Source organism: Fulmarus glacialis, unplaced genomic scaffold (genome assembly GCF_000690835.1).
Source record: "Fulmarus glacialis isolate BGI_N327 unplaced genomic scaffold, ASM69083v1 scaffold6036, whole genome shotgun sequence".
Classification (NCBI taxonomy): Eukaryota; Metazoa; Chordata; class Aves; order Procellariiformes; family Procellariidae; genus Fulmarus; species Fulmarus glacialis.
Genome location: NW_009219967.1, coordinates 35,618 through 54,821, shown reverse-complemented (window position 1 = coordinate 54,821; position 19,204 = coordinate 35,618). Strand labels below are relative to the sequence as shown.

The 19,204-nt window shown below is 42.5% G+C and overlaps 1 protein-coding gene across 1 annotated transcript in view; it reads left to right on the top strand.

Annotated features, from left to right (window-relative positions):
• Window positions 1–381: 381 nt before the first annotated feature.
• The window catches only part of SYT16 (synaptotagmin XVI), a 40,054-nt gene continuing 21,231 nt past the window's right edge, over window positions 382–19,204 (top strand). Inside the window, exon 1 of the mRNA XM_009580574.1 lies at window positions 382–937. Within this exon, the coding sequence (XP_009578869.1) occupies window positions 382–937 (556 nt within the window). The remainder of the gene's footprint in view (window positions 938–19,204) is intronic.

Genomic DNA, 19,204 nt, shown 5'->3' with positions numbered 1-19,204 from the left:
TTGTACTTTTTTTACCAGGTCTGTTGACAGCTGTAATCAGCATGTGTGTGCTTCAGAAAAGGTACTTCTGCTCCGATGTTCTATGGTTTTATTTTTATATAAGGTTTAGCAATTGAATGAAAGCTTTCCAGACTCTGCAGGAATATGTGTAATTTGTCCATCATTTCTGGATTTCTAGTGGTATTCTCAGTGAGTAGAAGTCCTTTTTCCATTTTTCCTCTCAGTTCTAGACATCTTACGTAGATAGTGTGTCGACAGGTGTTGATGGACAAGCAATTTACAGTAATCTCTTATGGTGCTTATTCTGCAGCTCCCTGAATTATAAGTGACATGCTGGCAAAGCTGAACAACTGATCACCAGATACTGGCATAGTGTTAAACATGGCTTCTGAGGCTGCTCAGAATTTCCTTCAGCCACTGTCATCTTGGATGTCTCAAATATACGAAGCTATCCAACAAGCTGGAGACTCTATATCTGCTTCACTGCTGAATTTGAGTGGAGTGGGTCGTAAGTCAGAAGAAGAGAGGAACCAGGACTTGGAGAATAATGGAGGAGTTTATGAGGATTATTCTGAGGAATCAGATGATGAACAACACCTGGACCTCTGGGATGAGGAATACTTGTATCCTAGTGAAGATGGTCACACTGGGGGTCTTGATCTTGCTTCACAAGCCCTTCCTCATGGCTCTGACATGGGTCTGCAGAAGCAAAAATGGGTTAAAAATACCAGCAGCTTACCAGAGCAGTGTGTTGAAAGCACCAGGTCTTTGACAGCCAGTGGATCCTACTGGATGAATGAAGATGTCCAGCCACTTGATCGGCTTCCTACCATCACTGAGGAAGAAGGTGAGCCCTCTATGAGGATGGGAGGCCATGAGCACAACCTCAGCATGAGTGGCTCCTTAAAAAGTAATAATGGCAAGACAAGTTTTGCAGGTAAGCAGCTAGCACGCACCCTGACAGTATTATCCAGACCTCTCTTTTCTGGTATTGATTTCATTTAGTTGCTAATCTGCTCATTATGTTCTGTGTTGTCTTTGTTTCCCACTGCTAAAATAAAACTCCCCAAATCCCAAAGAAAAATCTAACCTTTCCTCTTCTGTTTCCGATTCTTCTCTCGTTTGTGAAACTAATCTCATTGAAATAAGTGGAAATCTCCAGGGTGAAATGCTGTGTATTAGAAGGCAATCAGACCATATTGCTGTAGCAAGGAGTATTTTGCTCCCCCCGTGTTTTGTTTCTGGTAGCAGGACCCTTCAAAGGGAGTGTTTAGCCTTAAGCCTTTGCTTTGAGAATCATCTGCCTTTGCGTCATTGCTATTAAAGATATATATAATCTCAAACCTTGTTTCTTTGTGCCAGGAATCTCAAGATGTTACTGTGCCATGTGCTGTGAAATGCTAAAAAGCCAGCCATATCTCATGATTTTATGGATGAAAGGCTCCCAAATCGCTTTCCTCTCCTCCCACCACCCCCACAGGCTTTTCAAATAAGACTGAAGAGGACAGCAGGCAGGAGATTATGGGAAGGAGAACTGAATTTGATATTTTCAGTTTTAAATAGGCCTAACTGTGACTTCTGATCATTAAGTGACATGAACAGCTTTTCAGGCGATGGTGTTCGGGACTGAATTTCAGCCATGTGGCTTGTACTCACTAAATATCACCATAAGTGTGGCTGGAAGTTACCTGGGTCACAGAGGACTGATGGAGACGTATGTCCTAACCACAAGCAGAAATGCTGACACCATCCTTGGGTCTTGCGGGGTTAAAGCCGCTCTTTACGAAAATCCTAGGAAGAGGGATAAGGGAGGAGGGGCAGGCGGGGGGAGGTCTGCAATGTGGAGCTGATGAAGAACTTGAGACTCACTGAGGGTATTCAGAATTTGGCTTCAAATATCTAAATTCCTTTTTCTTGAATGAGGCAGTAGATGCTCTTGAAAATGTTTGTTTTATAATGACCAAGAGCTTTTCATCACTCTTGGCTTCTAGGAAAGTCTTACATATTTAGCCATTTCTGTGCAGACTGTGGAAGATCAGCCTGTTTGTTTTCGTATTTAATAGGAATATCAGACTGAGCGGGTATAAACCTTGACGGTGTTCTTTAATGAATGTTAAAATTAGCTCTTTTCTTTAGTACTATTCCTCACACTGTTATGGCCAGGGAGTAAATAAAAAAGAGCTTTTGGTCTAGCTGTTCTGTCTCCCAAACTGGGACTGCTTGTTTCAAATTCCAAATGAACAAATGGCAATTCTCAGGTTAAGCACCCCAGAGCTGTATCTCTTGGAGCCCAGCCTCTAACCTGTACAGATCCCGTACCTTCTGGTACCCCTATACATTGCCTGTACGATATCCTGCCCACAGTGTTTGTTCATAGGCACCAAGTCAATGCTGCAGGGCTGGATTTACTGTGTGTGCTTGGATCATGTGGCCAATGTGTGCTCCACCCCGTGGAGCAGGGCATGTGGTGTCCTTCCAGGGAGTACTGGGGCCATGGATCCTCCTGGACAAGTGCTATCCAGGGCACAACCTTGTATCCTGCAGGGCCTGTACCCCCAAGAGTGGCTGTTAGAGTGATTCATGGCAAATCCTGGGGCTCCTCAGAGTAGGCTGGGGAGCAGCCACGTGCCGAACGTATTATTCCAATGGTGGCCTCCAGATCTTTGTCTTGACTCTGGACTACACCCTTGCTCACAGTGGATGGGAGAAAAGGTGGTGAGCTCTCAGGGAAATGGGGGCCAGGAATGGGCTGCTGTCACTGTCAGAGCAGTTTCTCAGCTGCAGTCTTGTCTTCAGGGACATCTGAGAAAGAGGGTCCTTAGGAGCGTGTGATGGACCAGATGAATTTTCCTGGTGAGAAACACATAGAGTGACAGTCAGATGCCAGAGTAACCCATCACTGCAGCTAAAGGGGAGGGTCACTCTGAACCTCTCTCCCAGCTGAGAGCAGGTACTGATCAAGTTGCTGTTGGACTCTCTCTGAATATTTATTGGCTTTCCTTCTCAGTAAGCTGTCTGGAGCCATTGAGGACTGGAAGGCTGGCCTTACAGAGCTCCCCAGCACCTACATTGCTGCTGCCTAGAGCTCTCTACTTCCACACAAAGCACTTTAGAGGGCATTGCATAGCTTTTTACACCAGAGGGAATGTCACTGCAAATGCTCTCAAATAGTCTTTTATCTTTTTATCTCGGCAATGCACTGCACAAAGGGCCATCCAATGGTCTCAAGACTTTATAGTCATGCAGTTGGCTGTTTGAGAATTGGAGGGCTGGGAGCTGATGCCTTTTTCCTCAGAACTATCTAAGTTGTATAATAGGAGAGAAGCTGCTAAACTGTGATTTGAAAATGTCTTCCACAAGATCTTTGATGTGGAAGAACTCGTTTTGCTCTTCTAAGTGACCCTTCACTTCCAAAACACACACATGCTCTTTGTATTTCATTTTTCAACTCTTTATTTCCTCTTTTTCCTTTAGATTCATTCTCTAACATCAAGAGTGTGAACTCTTCTGATGGTAACCTAGACATGCAGAGAGGCTGTAATACCCTGGCAACTTAAAATTTCAGTCATGGATTAAAATGATCAAGAGAAGATGTTTGAGGTATCCTTATTTCTGTTAGCTTTGTTACCTAACCCTAAGTGACAATGTAAATGAGCATATGGACTTGCTGACATTCAGCAAAGGCGTTCAGTAGCATCAATATTAGCTTTGAATATTTTTCCTTCCATTTGGCATTTTTTCCCCATTTCTGCAAAATACGTTTCCTGTTTATCCTTATATTTTTTTCAGAACATTGCATCTTGACTTTATTTCACTTAATGTACCATATTTCTCTCCACAATAGAATATTTTAAAGCTAAATTGGCACAAAACAGTAGCAATGCTGAATGCTTTTTGTTGCCATGGAAATATTTCTGGGCACTTACTGAAGACCTGGTTGCCAATAGTAATGTAACAGAGAAAATAGATATGCTTCATTTAGCAGCCACTGGTGATTAAAGAGCCACAGAAACCCGTTACAAGGTCATTCCAATATATAGTTTATTGGGTTTAGGGGGGAAAAAACCCACTAACCCTAGATGAGTATCATTGTGTTTTAAAAAAGATGCAAAACAAAATCCAATAGTTGTTCACCACTCTTAAACTTAGAGCACGCTTCTGAGATGAAATAAAATTGCAGTTAGAAATCATCATTACCTCTTCTCCTTTTTATCAAATATGTTTTTGATCACATTCTTGCCCCCTAGGAAATGTTTCCTAGCTCCCAGAATAGTTTTTCTGAGGCCCCAAAGCAGCACACGCATTACTGAAAACCATTTTTAGGCTTAGGGATCTAATAAAGTGTTTGAGCAATGAAATTCTTGGGTTCTTAAGTCAAACGTCTGTTAGACACTGTCAGGCATGTTAATCAGCAGGGTGCAGGTTTGGCTGCCGCTGAGTCCTGGTCTGTACTTAAATGTTGCTAGTAATGTTGTGCCAAGGTTTGAAACAAATGCAAGGAAAAGTGTTTCACTTCAGCTGCTTTTTGATCCTCTAATAAAGTGTTTGAGCAATGAAATTCTTGGGTTCTTAAGTCAAACGTCTGTTAGACACTGTCAGGCATGTTAATCAGCAGGGTGCAGGTTTGGCTGCCGCTGAGTCCTGGTCTGTACTTAAATGTTGCTAGTAATGTTGTGCCAAGGTTTGAAACAAATGCAAGGAAAAGTGTTTCACTTCAGCTGCTTTTTGATCCACAGTGCAGGAAATATTGCAAGGCCAGGTGTTTGGTTTAAGAGGTTAATGATGGGAAGGCAGACCCTTCCGTGCACGCAGATCCCTGCCACCATTTGCAAATCATGTAGTTGTAAATTTTGCAAATACAGATGAACTTGCTCTTGCAGCTTCCCTGAGACCCTCTTTCATTGTCTAACCTCAGTGTTTCTGATAGAGAAACTGTCTCCCATCTCAGAACAGGGAGAGAGCAGCTTTTGCATCCCCCCGTGGCTAAGATACTGCTGCTCAGCTGACTGGGGGTGGCTGGCAAGAGTGTGGCTGCCAAATCCATCATTGCACATTGGGCTTCAGGATTGAAAAAAAGCAGTGGAGCAATAAGCCACTTCTAAAAGTAGTGCACTGCAAGCAAAGGGGTATAGCTGGCCAGTCTTTCTGCTTCTCAGCCTGAATCTACAGAGAAAAAAAAAGTAATAACAAAAAAGGTGAAGAGCAGCAATAACTGTGCCATGAATGCAATGGCTTCAGCCCACTTCTTCCTCAGGGCCCATGTTCTTTGCAAACAAAAAGTCAAAGTGACCATTAAGGTAGCAGTTTCAAGCAGACACTGCTCTGAAAAGGCATGGGGACAGACACACCAGCAGAGATGAGTCTTCTGAATCAGAGCTGAACTATTTTTGCACTGCGAGTTCTGTGATTGAAGAGTCTCCCAAGCTGTCTGACACTGTGTTCATAACACTAGTGTAATTTATAGGTGAGCACTTAAACTGCATGAAGTCGTCGGAGATTTTTTCCCATCAATTAGACAATCTCAGCGCTAGCTAAAGATTGCATTTCAGTTGCACTAAAATAAGTTTTTTGACCTTGGAATACTAGGAAGTTTGACGTCCTAATAGGAGTCTTGTCTAGATGGCTAGATAGTTATCCTCAATACATGTGTAAGGGGAGGCATGCCTCTGAGGCTCTGGAAGTTTTTAAAACTAGAAAGCACTATTGCATTTACTTACCTTGGCCTCCAGTTTAACAGAGGTCATTGATTTTTGCCAGTAATTGCTGTAGTGGAGGAAATTATTCTTTCTGCTGTATATGAGCACTCCTGACCTCAGTAAATGACCCTTCATACGGCCAGGAATTCCTAGCCAAGAAGTGAGTTTTCATTAGGTCCTATAAACCCATATAGCAAAATATACCCATAACAAAAAGTTGTTGCTTGTGTGATAAATAAAATTTCTGCTTGAACCTGAGACTAAAATAGATAGATGGCCAGTTTCCATGTAAAGATCCTAAGTGTTGATGAATTTTATCACCTGTCTGGCTATGGAGTCAGCCAGTGCTCTAGCCAGAATGTAGCCCTATAAAAATCAGTGCCTGAACTCAGAGCAGAACATTTAAAGAGGCTACACTGAATCAATAGCACCACTAGGACTGAGTGAAGGAAAGCAAAGACAGACAGTGGACAAAAGCACTTCACAGAGAATACTCCTGGCTGCTCGAGTGGGAGAAAGCACTAACGTGACGGGATATGCATCTGGTCTCTGAAGAATGCAGTACGAGTCCGCAGCTTTCTGAAATGAAGTGCAGACGTGAGTTTGCATTGAATGCTTTCTCTCTGGGAAATTCAGAACCACTCAGAAAGTGTTTGTGCACAGACTTTTGTCCTTGTGAAGGTGGTACCATGTTCCTTTTTATATTTAAAGTACTCCTTTGCAGTTCTGTCTTTTCAAAGTTTCAAATTATAAGGGATCTTCATCCATGATGCCAAAAGTAAGTGGTGATGAGAGTACATAATAGCCCTGAAAGGAGGGTGGATTGCGGTATGTCAGCTTTACAGCTGGGGGAATGAAGCCAAAGAGTGGTTCAAAACACAAATTTTCAAAGGTGCAACCATTGCAGGCTCTGTCCTGGGCCTGTCAACGTTGTTCATCCTCAGTCGGTGATTTTAGACACAGTATCTTTGTAAGCCCACAGTAGTTTGGGTTTTCACCAAGTTCCTTCTCTGGTGGGCAGAGCTTCCTTGTGCCTAGCTCCCTAGGGGGCATGAGGAAGGATGCTCTGTTCAGGAGTATTTGTCATCTGCTCTTGCCATCTAGAAGGTTGCATAAGCTGTATGGAGAAGGATGTATCTGAGAGGAAGAAATGGATTTTGCCATTCAGTGGAGTTACAGAACAAATTGTGTGTGTGAGCGTGTGTGTTTGTGCATGTATTTTCTGCTCCACTTTTGCTAAGTGGCATCCTCTTCCCACTCCCCATATGGCAGTTGCGACTCTGTCTTCCTCTGGGAAGGTTGTTTAGGACTCAAGAGGCTTCATTTACCAATAAACAGCATCTTGGCAGCATCTGGGAAGTGCTGCCTCTCTCCTAGAAACCCTGCCTCCTCACCTTCCATCTCCTACTACAGGCGAGGCAGGTGTGAATGATCTCATTGCGTTGTGATGGAGGTTACATGCAGGCATACTAGCAGCACTCCGTGCAGAGCTGGAACATAGTATTTCTGTGTGCTGATGCAAATAGTAGTACTTTTTGTCTTTTTTTTTTTTTTTTTTTCTTTTTTTTTCTTTTTTTTTCTTTTTTCAGTTGTTGCTGGCTTGGCCTGCTTTGTAGAAGGCTACTTATGCAAACCCATGCTGGCAGGCAAATGCTTCCAGAAGGAAATGACCATTAGGACTTTTGGAAGCAGGGATAATCCATCTCTGTTTCCTCCTAGCCTCTTTGCATTGCTTAACAGCACAAAAAACACTAATGTAAGCTTGTATGAGATGGGATCGCTCTGCCAAAAGGTGAGCTGGTGTTGATCCTCACCTCTTGCCAGATAGGGGTGTGGATATGACTTCCTTGTGCCCAGTTCATTTCTGCTGTTGTAATGACCTGTTGGCAGCAGCCATCATTTTGAGTGGCCTCATAGACTCCTGAAACAGTTTTAGTAACCAAGGGGAAAGACTGCAATGAAAGAAGAGAGGGAGATTAGAGTCATGGAGGAAAAAATGTGCAGTTTTATCAACAGTGAATGGCATTGTTGGGCTCTGTGGGTCTTCCAGGTAATGAGGAAGGTGTGGTTGGGCTGTACCTCTGCAGGTGCTGTTTGCGTGATTCTCATGCAGTCTCCTCCTCCTGAAGGAAGGCTTCATCAGTACCTATTTGTAGACCAACATGAATGACTTAGGTTGAATTTTAAACCAGTCCATAGCAAAATCTGTAGAAAATCCCTTCTAATGACCATGAAAATAGCTGATGCTCTCATGGCTTCATCACCTTACCTGAAAGTTCCCTGATGTTCAGGCGGGTGCTCCCTTGTCTAGAGAGCTTAGTGTCCATGTGAGATGAAGCATCCCTGGAGGGACTCATTGCACTGGGCGTGAGTGCTTGCCCACGCAAGCTGGGCGCTTGGAGGCATTTCTCTCCTCAGGCCGAGAGAGGTTCAAGCCCATAGGGCCTATACGTAGCAGCATAATCTGTGTGGGAGTATTTTCCAGCAAACAGTATGAGAGTGGTGGTGCTGGAGAGAAAGCCCTGAATTTGGATTAATGAGAGCACTGAGGTTTGCTGAAGCTCTGTGTCGCACGGTCAGTTTTGGGGTCTAGACTTATTGCCGTAAATAATGTAGCTATAAAACCATTAGGCCTGAGGGTGCAGTTTTGCAGTTGTCAGTAGCTGTTGTAAAACTGCAGCTGAGATATATTGTCCTTCCCCGATCACGTAGTTGTGCTACTTTCCATGTCTGGCCTCATGAGCATGCTGCCGTGTGGTGAACTGGACCAGCTTGTTGCTTCAGCTGAGAGTTACTAGCCCCTTCCCTATTACTTTTGAATCATGTGAGTTGGCCGCATGATTGCTAAAACTGAAACAAGGGGAAGAGGGGAAGGGAAGGAGGACAGGATTGTCCTTTTTGGGTGACAGCTTTGGTCCTGAACACGTGTGAGTTGTTGCACCACATCCTCACCCGCTGCTGCTTGCTGAAGTCTGTGATTTTCCCAGGAGTGCCATGGAAACGGTGGTGTTACAGCAGTGGTAAAGGGGGGCTGTGGTGAATCAACCCTCTGGTAGCAAACAGAAAGTTTCAATTAGAAAAATCAGTGGGAAAATAAATATCTGCCTTGTTGCAATGCAGTTGTTATCCATGGCAACCCCAAACAAATATCTTTGCGAGGGAGTTGATTTCCACCCTGTTAATCAGCAAACAAAGACTTGTGGGTGTGAAGCTAATGGTTGCAGTGTTGGGTGCTACGAATGGTATGTAATCAGTGTGCATACGCTGGGTCTAGCAGGTTGTGAGCGTGGTGTAGCAAAACTGCGCTTTAAGGAGGAGCAGGAGTCAATCTCCTGGGTTTCCTGGGCATTTCCTTGACCAGTTTGATTTGTTGCTAGGTGGTAGGCCACTTTCTGGAAGAAGCTAGTGCCAATTCAGAGAAACTTCCTTAAATGTAGTGGAGAGAGCTTTACAAAGTGACTCCCTTGCGTTAGAAGGAGAAGTGCGTATCCATACCAAGCGAACAAGTAGAAGAGGCGATTGATGGGGAATCTGAAGAAATTCAACCCATTGTGGTATGAAAGCTACCAGGAAAACTGCCATAAAAATAATGCTTATAAAGTGAAAGTTATTTTTTGTTGGAAGGAAAGGACAGTGTTTTCTAACTCGTTGGCCATTGGGATCCAGCAGTTTGTTCAGTTTCTGAGTCCATGAGCATTTGCAGCCCCACACCCCAGAGCATCCCTGCAGTGTCCCCGGCATAGACACAGCATCTGCCAACAGAAGGTGCTTTTCTGCCTCTGCAGCTGCATGTTTTCTTCAGGCAACCTAACCTGGGCTGGCAAAGGGGTGTAGGCTGACTCATGGATGTGACTGCATCCACACCAGGGGTTTTCCTGGCTTAACAGTGTCTCCTACAGTGTGTAATCTCTTTTTTCTTCCACTTCTCCATGAATCCTGGGCCTGTGCTAATAAAACCCAGTAGCATAAATGAAGCCTGACTCATGCTTACTCCACATGTAAAAGGTAAAGTAGGTGATTGGGAAAATAGGCGATGATTGTGCTTCTGCTTCTTGGCTGCCATTTCCTTTAGCTATAGAAGAACCTTAGGCAGCAAAGTGAGAGTCAGTTTGAAGTTGAATCCCATGTTCCTGTTTTTAAAATCCAGATTTGGGAGTAGGAAAAAAGCAACAGGAAAAGATGTTGATTTTTCATGCTGTTTTCTGTGGGCAGTTCTCATTTTTTTGCACAGCAGCATGCAGAATTGGAGTTTATTGCTCTGACTGCTGTATTGTTTGGCTATGGAGGTGCTTGATGGTCAGAGCCAAATAATGATTTGTTTCTGATTACTCTCTGACTTTTTTGTTTACTTTTTTTTCTTTTTGTTGCAAGTGTCCCCTGGTATGAAAGCTGCCAAGTTGTGATTCTCTCTGCCTGCATCACATGCAAACACCCAAGTGCGTTCGCCTCAGAGAGCTCCCAGTTGGTTTGGTCATGGGGTGAGGACAGATGAAGAGAGAGAGATTGACGTATTGCAAAAGCAGGACGCTGTCACTTGTCACTCAGCAAAGAGGGGTGGACCTTATGCTTACCACTGGGCATTAAATGGCTCCCTGGTTGGTATACCTACCAGAAAGGGACAAAGCCACATGGGCCTGTGTGCAAGGAAAAAGCCCAGATGAAGGCTGCCTTCTGTTCATTAGTAAACGGCCAGTTGGTGTTAGTTAATGGTGCACGGTCTCTGTCCATAATGGCATGTGTAGAAACATGGGTTTATTGTATCACAGCGCGTTCTCCATCATTTCAAGTACATTTGAGGTCTAGGATTTTGCTTCTGTTTTATAAAAATAAGGATTTTTGATGATTGGATTGTATCTCCAAATAGTTTCGAGCATAATTGAAGGCATGGGGTACTCTCCTCTCTAGTCAAACCCATAAATCAGGTAGATGTGTTACTTTGTACTTTTGTGTGCACTCCCAGTTCAAATGGTTGACAGCAAAAGGGAGAAGATGACTCCAGATTGAAGACACTGCAAATCAGAGCTGTAGTTGCATGGGAATTGCTAGTAGCAACTCCACATGTGTTGCTAAATGTTCCCTTTACAAAATGTTCCTCCTTTTTTCTGAGAAGCTTTAACATATCCATTGTTTGCAGCAGGCCTTTCCAGTCTTCCAAAATAAAAGCCCTTTTCTTTCTGTGTGCAGTTCTGGGTTTTGGTGAGTTAGGAGCTGTTACAGACCACTGTTTCTCTATGTCATCCTGGTCATGAAAATTTTAAGGCCAGGCCTGTGTGACTGCTTCTATAATAGCAAAGAACACGCTAAAAGCGCTCTTGGGATCCTCCGAGTATATGCATTATGCATAGATGTACTGATACTGTCTTTGGTTATATGATCAAATACATTATTTTTTTAGTACTTCTGCTTCCTTCAGGGCTTGGTGATGCTCCCATTGAAACTCTCACTGACTTCCACAAAGCAGAATCAAAATCTTTAAGAAGAAAGTGGACACACAAGGACAGCATTAGATGTATAGGAAACCAGAAATTTGGCATTTGTGAACTTCTCATTTTTCAGCCAAAATAACTGTTGTTTGTTGTTGTTGTTGTTGTTTTTTAACATGCAGGCAGACCCAGTGCATGCAGTACATCTATATTTTACACCTACACTATGTATTTTATTCGGTAATTTTTTTTCTTGGATAAGCTTTGAGCAAATGATAAGTTGTTCTTTATACTTGGTAACACTGCAGAGAATTCTTGAATTATTTATTTCATGCATTTTAGCTTAGTGTATTTGGATGCCTGTAAGGTAACTTTGTAACTGATTGGGTGTTTGAAATTTCTGAATAAATAGTGGTAGTTTGAAATACCTTATCAGAAGAAGAGGTCACCTTCCTTCCTCCCCCACTGTCTCCTCTGGAGAAAAAAAAAAATCCCACATGCCTCCTTATGAGTGGTGGGAAGTTGATTTGTAAAACAGATGCTGCATAGAAGTAATTGAGTTGAAGTTGCTAGAAATATGTATATGCTACACAACATCTGCAGATCTCAAGATGTATTCATTATCTTTCCAGAATTTAGATTGTAATTATGGGTCCTTTATTTAAGTTTCCATGGTGATACAGAAAATGTTTCCCCCTTGTCCTTTCCTAATCAGGAGACTTGTATATTTGAATGGTGAACATTTTTCTCTCCCCTGGGTGAAATTAGTTTTATTAATACAGGGATACTAAGTTGACACGGAGCTGTCTGCTGCTCAGGCAGAGATTCAGCAGCAGACTTTTCAAGCATTTGCTACAGACTCCCCAGTGCCACTGTTTAATTAGCCTGTATGCTTCCGAATGCTAGTACGAAATAGCATCCTGTGTCATAACAAGTGATGCAGTCATGCTTTGGGGATTTGTAAAGTTGAAGTCAAAGTCAAGCGGCCAATAATATATCAAAGCGGGCCAAACTCCTCCTCTCCTTCCCTTCACCCCTCCCCTTCTGTCCTAGAAAAAGGGCTCTGATCTGTTTTGCAGGGAGTTGCATGCAGGTCACCCAGGGAGTGCCCTTACAGGAGCGGTGGATCCATGTGGCGTTTGCGAAATTTCTTGTAATAACCAGAATTGTACACTGTGTTAACGCGCGTTTATTTAAGTATACAGCCTCGTGCCCACGGACCCAGGATTTTAATGTTACAGTTGTTTTAGAAAATGGTGAAAAATGTGGCTTAATTGCTGAAGATGATATTTTACTAAGGATTTTTGGCAAGCTGTTTGAGTGAAAAGTGGACTTTTGTTTAAACTGGAATAACTTTATTTTTATCTTAAATACCCAAAAGATATACACAGATAAGTAGAACTTAACAGCATTTGCCAAGCGTGTAAATCAATTTTTGTAGAGGTTGTATGAGCTGCAGGTAGTGAATTGACAACACAGTTGGCTGAAAAGGAATGTTTAGTTTTATGTGTTTCGATTATTTCAATAGATCGTAGCACATTTAGGCCATAGGATTGTTACAGCTTGAAATATTTTTTATTTAAAAAAAATCAAAGAAGCTTATTTTTAACAGCTTACATAAAAATAATCAATTTTTATGATAGCTGATCACTGACCATTTACAAACTAATGTCTAAAACTTTTTTCATTTTTATCAGAAAAGGAACACTTAGCTTTTTCCTCTAACTGAGAGCAATTTTCTGGAAGGAACAGCAGGAGTATTGTCAAACTGTGGCAAATCAGACCAGAGGGTCAAATCCGCCAGCGTGGTGGCATGGAAGAAGCCAGCTTCTGCTGGGCTGGTGGTGGGAGCCGTTTGCTGCGGTACTGCCAGCTTCCTTGCTCTGTCCTCTCTGCCCGGGGAGTTGAGTGCCATCTTCTGTGCAGCAGCAGGTAAATTTATGGAGCAGTGACAGCAGTTGTCATTAAGTTTATACTGCAAATTTTTAATAGACCTAACACAGTGTGTAAAAGCAGGATCTGGTTTCCCCACCTGTAGCCGTGTGATTACTGTAAGTGAGATTTGAGGTGAAAAAAGGTGCTTTCTCCCCTCAAACCAGGCAGTGTCACTGAGAAAGCTGCCCTCCACCCGTTCGTCTGCAATGCCCATTTGTTCCGCTGCTTGGGTTTGCCATGGCAATTATCAAAGTGAGTCTTGGCAACCATATCATATACTTCATGCTCAAGAGCAAGCAGTGGACCGACCACACTTGACAGCTGGCTTGTTCACATGCGTGTACACAAACATGCACGTACACACCGACTGCCCATTGTCCCCACTGCTCCCTTCTCTGTGCACTTCGGTGGGTCAAAATGTCCTGCTGTTGTGCTTCCTTGATGCTGATGGCAGGGAGATCAGCAAAATGCCTCTGCGTTTTCATCCTGACAAAGCAAGGCCAAGTGTATGTAGCATGTATTGAACCCTCCTTCCCCCATCTGGTGGATATTCACGCACTAATGAGGGTGCAGTCTTCTCATATTCAAAGCACGTGTTGGTAGCAGGAGGGGAAGGCACTCACAGGGACGTGATCAAATGCGTATCTTCACTTTTAAAGGTTACAATTTACATTGGTCTCCCGAGTTCCTCTGCTGCTGGCAGATGGAATCAGCAATGCCTGTTAGCCATGTGCTGTATTTATGTGTTCATGGTATTACCCAGAGCAGGTTACGTCTGAGTTGCTTTTTCTGCTGCACAAAAGAAGTTCCCTCTCCACCTTAGCAGGAGCTGAAGGGGAATGGAAGCATGACGAAGTTTTCAAGTCCTTTGCTTACTACTTTGTCTTTGCACATGCTAATGATTTTATAAGTGGTTCTCTATGTATGTTGTGTCTTACTTTGTGTCCTGCTCTGTTAACTATCTTCATTTTTTTTAAAAAATAGGGTAATTTGCAGAGTTGGTCAAGGTCTAATATATGTAAATGTTGCTGATACAATATGACATTCACAGGCTTTCCGGAGGTTGAAGAAGCAGGTGATTCTCAAGTTCGTCCCACAGGTTTAGGGACCTAAACCCTTGGTCCCCTTTTTCTCCCCAGAAGGTCCATCTGAGAGCTAGAAGTGTGCCATGTCATCTGGCTTCTTGACCAAGGGCAGCAGACTGTCTAAAGCTTGAGTTGTGTTTTTCTCCTAGTAAACAGTTACGGGGAGGATGAAGAACAGACAGCATCTTCAGGCAGCAATGATGAGGTGATTAAGCAGTTTGAGATCTCTGTGTCATGCTCCCCAAGTTTTCGATCAGAAGTATCTGAAAAAGCAACACCAGCAGGCGTGGAGCGTAGACCCAAACTCAGCCGTTTGCTCTCCAGCCATGAGGAGTACAGTACAGAGGTATCTGAATGCAAAGGTACTGTTTGCATGAAATAAGATTTAAAAAGTTGGAGTCTTCAAGATCTGTGGCCTCAACATGGAGAGATTCTTTTGTTGTGGAGAACAAGTCCTGAATCTTGCTTTGTCTCTTACTAAACTTGGTTTCTTTGTTGGTTACCTGCAGCTCATTTCTAAAATACTTAGAGGGAAGAGTCTGGATCCAAGCCCTGCTGAAGTCCATGAAAATCTTTCCATTAACTGTATAAGGCTTTTGAATTCTGGCTCCTAATCCACAGGGATTTTCATGGATTTTATTGCCAATTTTGCCAGAGTAAAGACTTCAGGACTTTGTTCTAATTATTTTTGGCCTGTGCCGCTTAAGTAATTTCTTTAGCAAGCTTTTTAGCAGAATTTGAATGCTAAGTTGAAGCTTTTGTAACAGCTTTGCAAACACAAGGTGAACAGTGAATGAATTATGCTGTATCATTTGCCAGCGCATATGCCAAATGTCAGGCAATGACAGAAACTAAAAATTTATGGCACAGAAGGGAAGAATTTTATGATCTTCTGTGGACTAATGTAATGACTCTTTTATACAAACAGAGATGAAATGCATTTAAAAACATAGCTACTTAGAAAATTAGCCTGAACGCATTCTAAAATCTGGAGAAATTTATTAGAGGGAAGAGCTGTGAAAGTGCCCTTTGTTTTTCGTTCTATAGAATGTTTTAATTTTGAAATACAGTTACTAGATTTTGATGCACCCTTTGATTAGAGCAGTCATTTCAAGATATGGCTCTCCATCAAACTCTTCTTCTGGCACAACATGGTGCAGAGTTGCTCTTACTTTTCTTTTCAGAGGTAATATTAATATTGTTTAAATAACTGTTCAGAAACTAGGTGAAACCAGATGTTAAAGCCTGCTTTCACGAAGACATTTGGTTCTCTGCCCCATTCCTCACTAAACTCAAGATTAGACCCTTTGTTACAAACAAACGCCTATAAACTAATCCTTGGGTATGTCAGGTCTCCTTCAAACCCAGAGAGGTTTCTGAGGCATGTAGAGCTGCTGTTACTGGGTGTACAGTGATAATTACACACACCCATGGCTCCCAGTATGAGGCGTTTATTTGAGAGAAAAGCTGAGTGGTTGGAGTAAATCCTAGATAACCCCACACCCTGCTACCCCCCAGATGCTGGTCCAAGAGCTCCATGTGTGTGAGAGTCCATTTTGGCCCCTAGCTGGTGCCGTGATCACAAACCACAGAAAGGTTTGTGCATGTAAAGCCACCATTGTGCCCCAACGGTGTATCAAACGCTGTTTCAGCTGAGCAGATCCTCTGGACATTTCTGGGTGTGAGGGATGAAAGATCTTTCGAAAGTGCTGAGTCCAGATTGGGATCATGGCACTTTCATACCTTCTTTAGACTCTGCCCGAGACTTCTCCTTGTGTTCTCTTAATAGACCTTTTCCTCATATAGCTGGTAGTTTTCTTTTCTTACAGAATCAGAAATCTATAACAAACTTAGGCACACAGCAAAGTTGAGCATCTCGGAGAGCCTTGAATAGCTTCTCTCCCACTCAGCCTTGACATATGGCAAAGTCTTCTCACATCATGTTCTTACATGAGATTTTCCTTGACCCTCTGTATCAATATCAGGACAGTCTGCACTTTGGACTCATCTAGCTTTAACTTTTCTTTGTAGTAACCTGAATAGAGCTTGGAAAGAGGAGTGCACACTGCAGGAAGGAAGCGTTTGGAGGGTGCTCTGGGGAGCTGGATGGCTTGAATGCCAGCTCTGCCCACAGCCTCTCTGCAAATCACCCTGTTAATAAAGAGCCTATTTTAGTTCTGGAAACATGGAGTCTTCTCAGGCTATTACCCAGCATGTGGTAAATTAAACAATCTTGGCCTGATTGCATAATGTCACTTGAAATTTAAGATTGTTTTTCTCTTTAACCCCTGAAATTTACAAGCCATTTTTGTTTAGATTTATTGTAATTAGATAATGATTCTGCTCCTTTGAGGCTCTTCTAGGAAGTTTTTTAGCACTTTTTGATGGCTAATCGCAAAACAACCAGGAGCAGAAGCACTGCTCGATCTCCCTGCATCTGGTTTGGTTCAGTGTGAAGGAGCATGTGGTGCTGGGGTACTGCAGAGGGATTTGGAACTGGGGCTGTAGCAAGGGCCAGGCAAGAGGATTACTGCTGTATGAGGTCAAATATGCCTCAGTCCCAGTAACTCGTATCTCTGCTGCTGTTACTGTCTTTCAGGAAAAGGGGTTTGAAAATCACTTCTGGTAGCTAGGAGGATTTCAAGTCCAGAAGTACCTAGATCCATACTGAAATCCTTTCCTTCTCTGGAGGTTCTTAACTTTCAGCATGTGTTTATATACAGTCTACAAGAAGGGATCAAGTTTCTTTCATTTTGGAAAATCACAAAGAAAAGACATGCTTTTTCTTGTAAAAGCACAGTGATTCACTGCAGTCCACAGAGCAAACATCGCCTTGGTCAGCACAGGTAACAGGCACACATTCAACTCTTCATCTCAGTGTTTCTTGCTGGTCAATGAACTATGTAGTGTTAATTTAGCAAGATCTACTAGGCTCCATCTTTTAATTCTGGGAATGTGTTTTAAGAACTGATGAGGCCTTCTTTAGCACATTGTAATGCTTCATAGAACTGAGAGATTGTGTATCATTGAAAAAGAAGAAATATACTGTAGGTTAACCAGGCCATTTACCTGCCAATGTGAGGGGCGACTTCACAGTATTTTCCAGCCTGATTTTCAGTGTTTGATGTGCTGAGCTTTCCCTATATCTTTGGAGAGATGCTTCCATATCCCAGTACCTGTTAGAGTTCTATTTGGAGGTGATGCCTCTCCTTTTATCTGACAAAAGTCACAGTGTCTTCCTAGCCAGTTCTTCAACCTTGAATACAGACTTTTCTGATTTGTTGGTGATTTCTGTTTCCCAGTATTCCCCTTGCCTCCTTCTTGGCTTGTGGGCACATGTGACACAACAGGGAAAGGTTGGGGACAGGACTGAAAAAAACAGCACTCTTAGTGTACAGTGTTATCTGCCCTTAATTTTAGAATTGGCTGCTATTGCTCTGTAGGGACTCTTGGCTAATTAAAGTTCAGATAGTTAGATAATGCTGTCTCAATGTATATCCCTGATGCTGTGCTGTTTATTCATGTCAGGTATTCATAAGACAGTTGACATTTTCTTCCTTAAATATCTCTCAGGTAAATTACAGGCATTTTACTGCTCTGACCTTTTCCTTTACATGAAGAACTTCTGTTTTGACCATTTTTTTTGTGAATAGAATCATAGAATCATAGAATCGTTTAGGTTGGAAAAGACCTTTAAGATCATCAAGTCTAACTGTTAATAATGTTAGAACGGATGTAATTGGAGGGGTGTAGTTGTTCTAGTCTCTACAGTTGGGCTATTACCTGTAATGATCCTCTAATACTGGTATTTATAAGTGATTATCTCTTACCAAACTACTTTAAATTTAAAGAAAAAGCCAGACTGTTTCACAAAATGGATTTGGTGAATCACCTCTTCCCTTCCTTTCCCCAAATGCTACATTTGCTTTCCTAACACATTCATTTTGTGCCTGAGTCTTAGAGAGATGGCTTGCTCTATTAATATATTTCTGGAGTTCTCCTGTTATGAATAGCCTTTTATGGCTTTAATGTAGTTTTTGAAAATTCCTCTATTATTGATCTAGATATTATCCCAGCAGGAGTCAAAACCACAAGACAATTGTGTGAGGATAATTTCTTACTACAGTAGCATTTTATTCTGAAAGCCTGCTGTGTGGTGTGTGCTTTGATGGATGACCCACTGTTTGAAATGGGTATTAGACATTGGCTTGCTAATTAAATGCCTTAAGGAGTGCCTGTACCCATTCAGTCTCAGTAAATTTGTGGAATTTCTGTTATTTTCTTTCTTGCTTACGTTCTTATGTTTACTTCTTTCTGTTTTCTGACTTAGTAGAGAAGAATGGGAGTAATGGCAAAAAATCAAATTACTTTCTACCCTCACTCGAGAGTTTCAGCTCAGGGCAGAGGCGAGACAATGAGGACTCTTGGTTTCAGGACTAGGTCTGCCAGATGGGAGGATGAGGAGGGGAAGAGGTGGGTTTTGCATTTCAGAAGGGAGTGAGAAGAGCACCCACCTGGAATTTGAGAGATCTGAATTTGGATCCCTCTTTCCTCCTGAAAGACCATCTCCCACGTCTCAGAAGAGGACCATAATTACAAAGCTGTGAGGTGCTCTCAGACTTCTCTGTTGAAGTGCCCGTGCTTGAAGCATTTTACTGGGAGAGAGAATGTGAGACCATTCATAGTTGAAGAAAGGAGATAAAGTTATTCTCCTAATCTCTGAGCTGTTAAATTGAAAGAGCAGCCAAGGAGAGGGACAAGGACTTCTGCACACTTCCAGGAAATGTTTCCTGAATATAATCCCCATTCCTGTTGGTGTTGGGGGTTTTTTGGGTTTTTTGTTTTTAGTTTTTTTGTGGTGTTTTTTTTTTTGTTGTTGTTGGGGTTTTTTTGTTTTGTGGAGCAGGTATGATTCAGAGACAGCATATTTGCTGCTAAGGCCAAACATAGAATTTCTTCTACTCAGAAAGATTTGGGCTTTTTGTTCTAGACAGAGGGATATGTAGAGAATCATAGAATGGCTTAGGTTGGAAGGGACCTTTAAAGATCATCTAGTCCAACCCCC